The 449-nt window shown below is 48.8% G+C and overlaps 1 protein-coding gene across 1 annotated transcript in view; it reads right to left on the bottom strand.

The window, feature by feature from the left end:
* Positions 1 to 449, bottom strand: part of LOC119587741 — a gene marked incomplete at its 5' end in the record, with an annotated part of 18,048 nt that overhangs the window by 4,083 nt on the left and 13,516 nt on the right. The window contains 1 exon segment of the mRNA XM_037936427.1: positions 324 to 449. Coding sequence (XP_037792355.1) covers positions 324 to 449 — 126 coding nt within the window.

Here is a 449-nt window from a genome sequence, read left to right as displayed (position 1 = left end):
GAAAACAATAATCCCAACAGAGCTCACCGCTGGCTTCGTGGAGTCCGAACAAGTTCGCATCCGCTATGTCCAAACTTTCAACTACAACCACAACCGTTACCTCTTATAAAAATAATAAACAACTACAACTAATACTCAAAAAGCAAACCCACAACCCACCGCTGGCTTCGTGGAGTCCGAACAAGTGCGCATCGGCCATGTCCAAAAAGTCACGATCAGAAGACGCCAAACTTTCAATTACAACCACAACCGTTACTTTGAATATAAAAAACTACAACCAATAATCCAAAAGCAAAGAATAAAAATACCCCCCCACAACCCACCGCTGGCTTCGTGGAGTCCGAACAAGCGCGCATCGGCCATGTCCAAGAAGTCGAGATCGGAAGGCAGAATCCGCTCCTCCTTCCACGCTCTCCCGCCGCCGAACTCCGCCCACGCCAACCGGCTCT

The sequence above is a fragment of the Penaeus monodon genome, chromosome 23 (genome assembly GCF_015228065.2).
Source record: "Penaeus monodon isolate SGIC_2016 chromosome 23, NSTDA_Pmon_1, whole genome shotgun sequence".
In the NCBI taxonomy this organism is placed as follows: domain Eukaryota; kingdom Metazoa; phylum Arthropoda; class Malacostraca; order Decapoda; family Penaeidae; genus Penaeus; species Penaeus monodon.
Note: the sequence above shows the minus strand (reverse complement) of the source record. Positions and strands in the feature narration are given on the sequence as shown.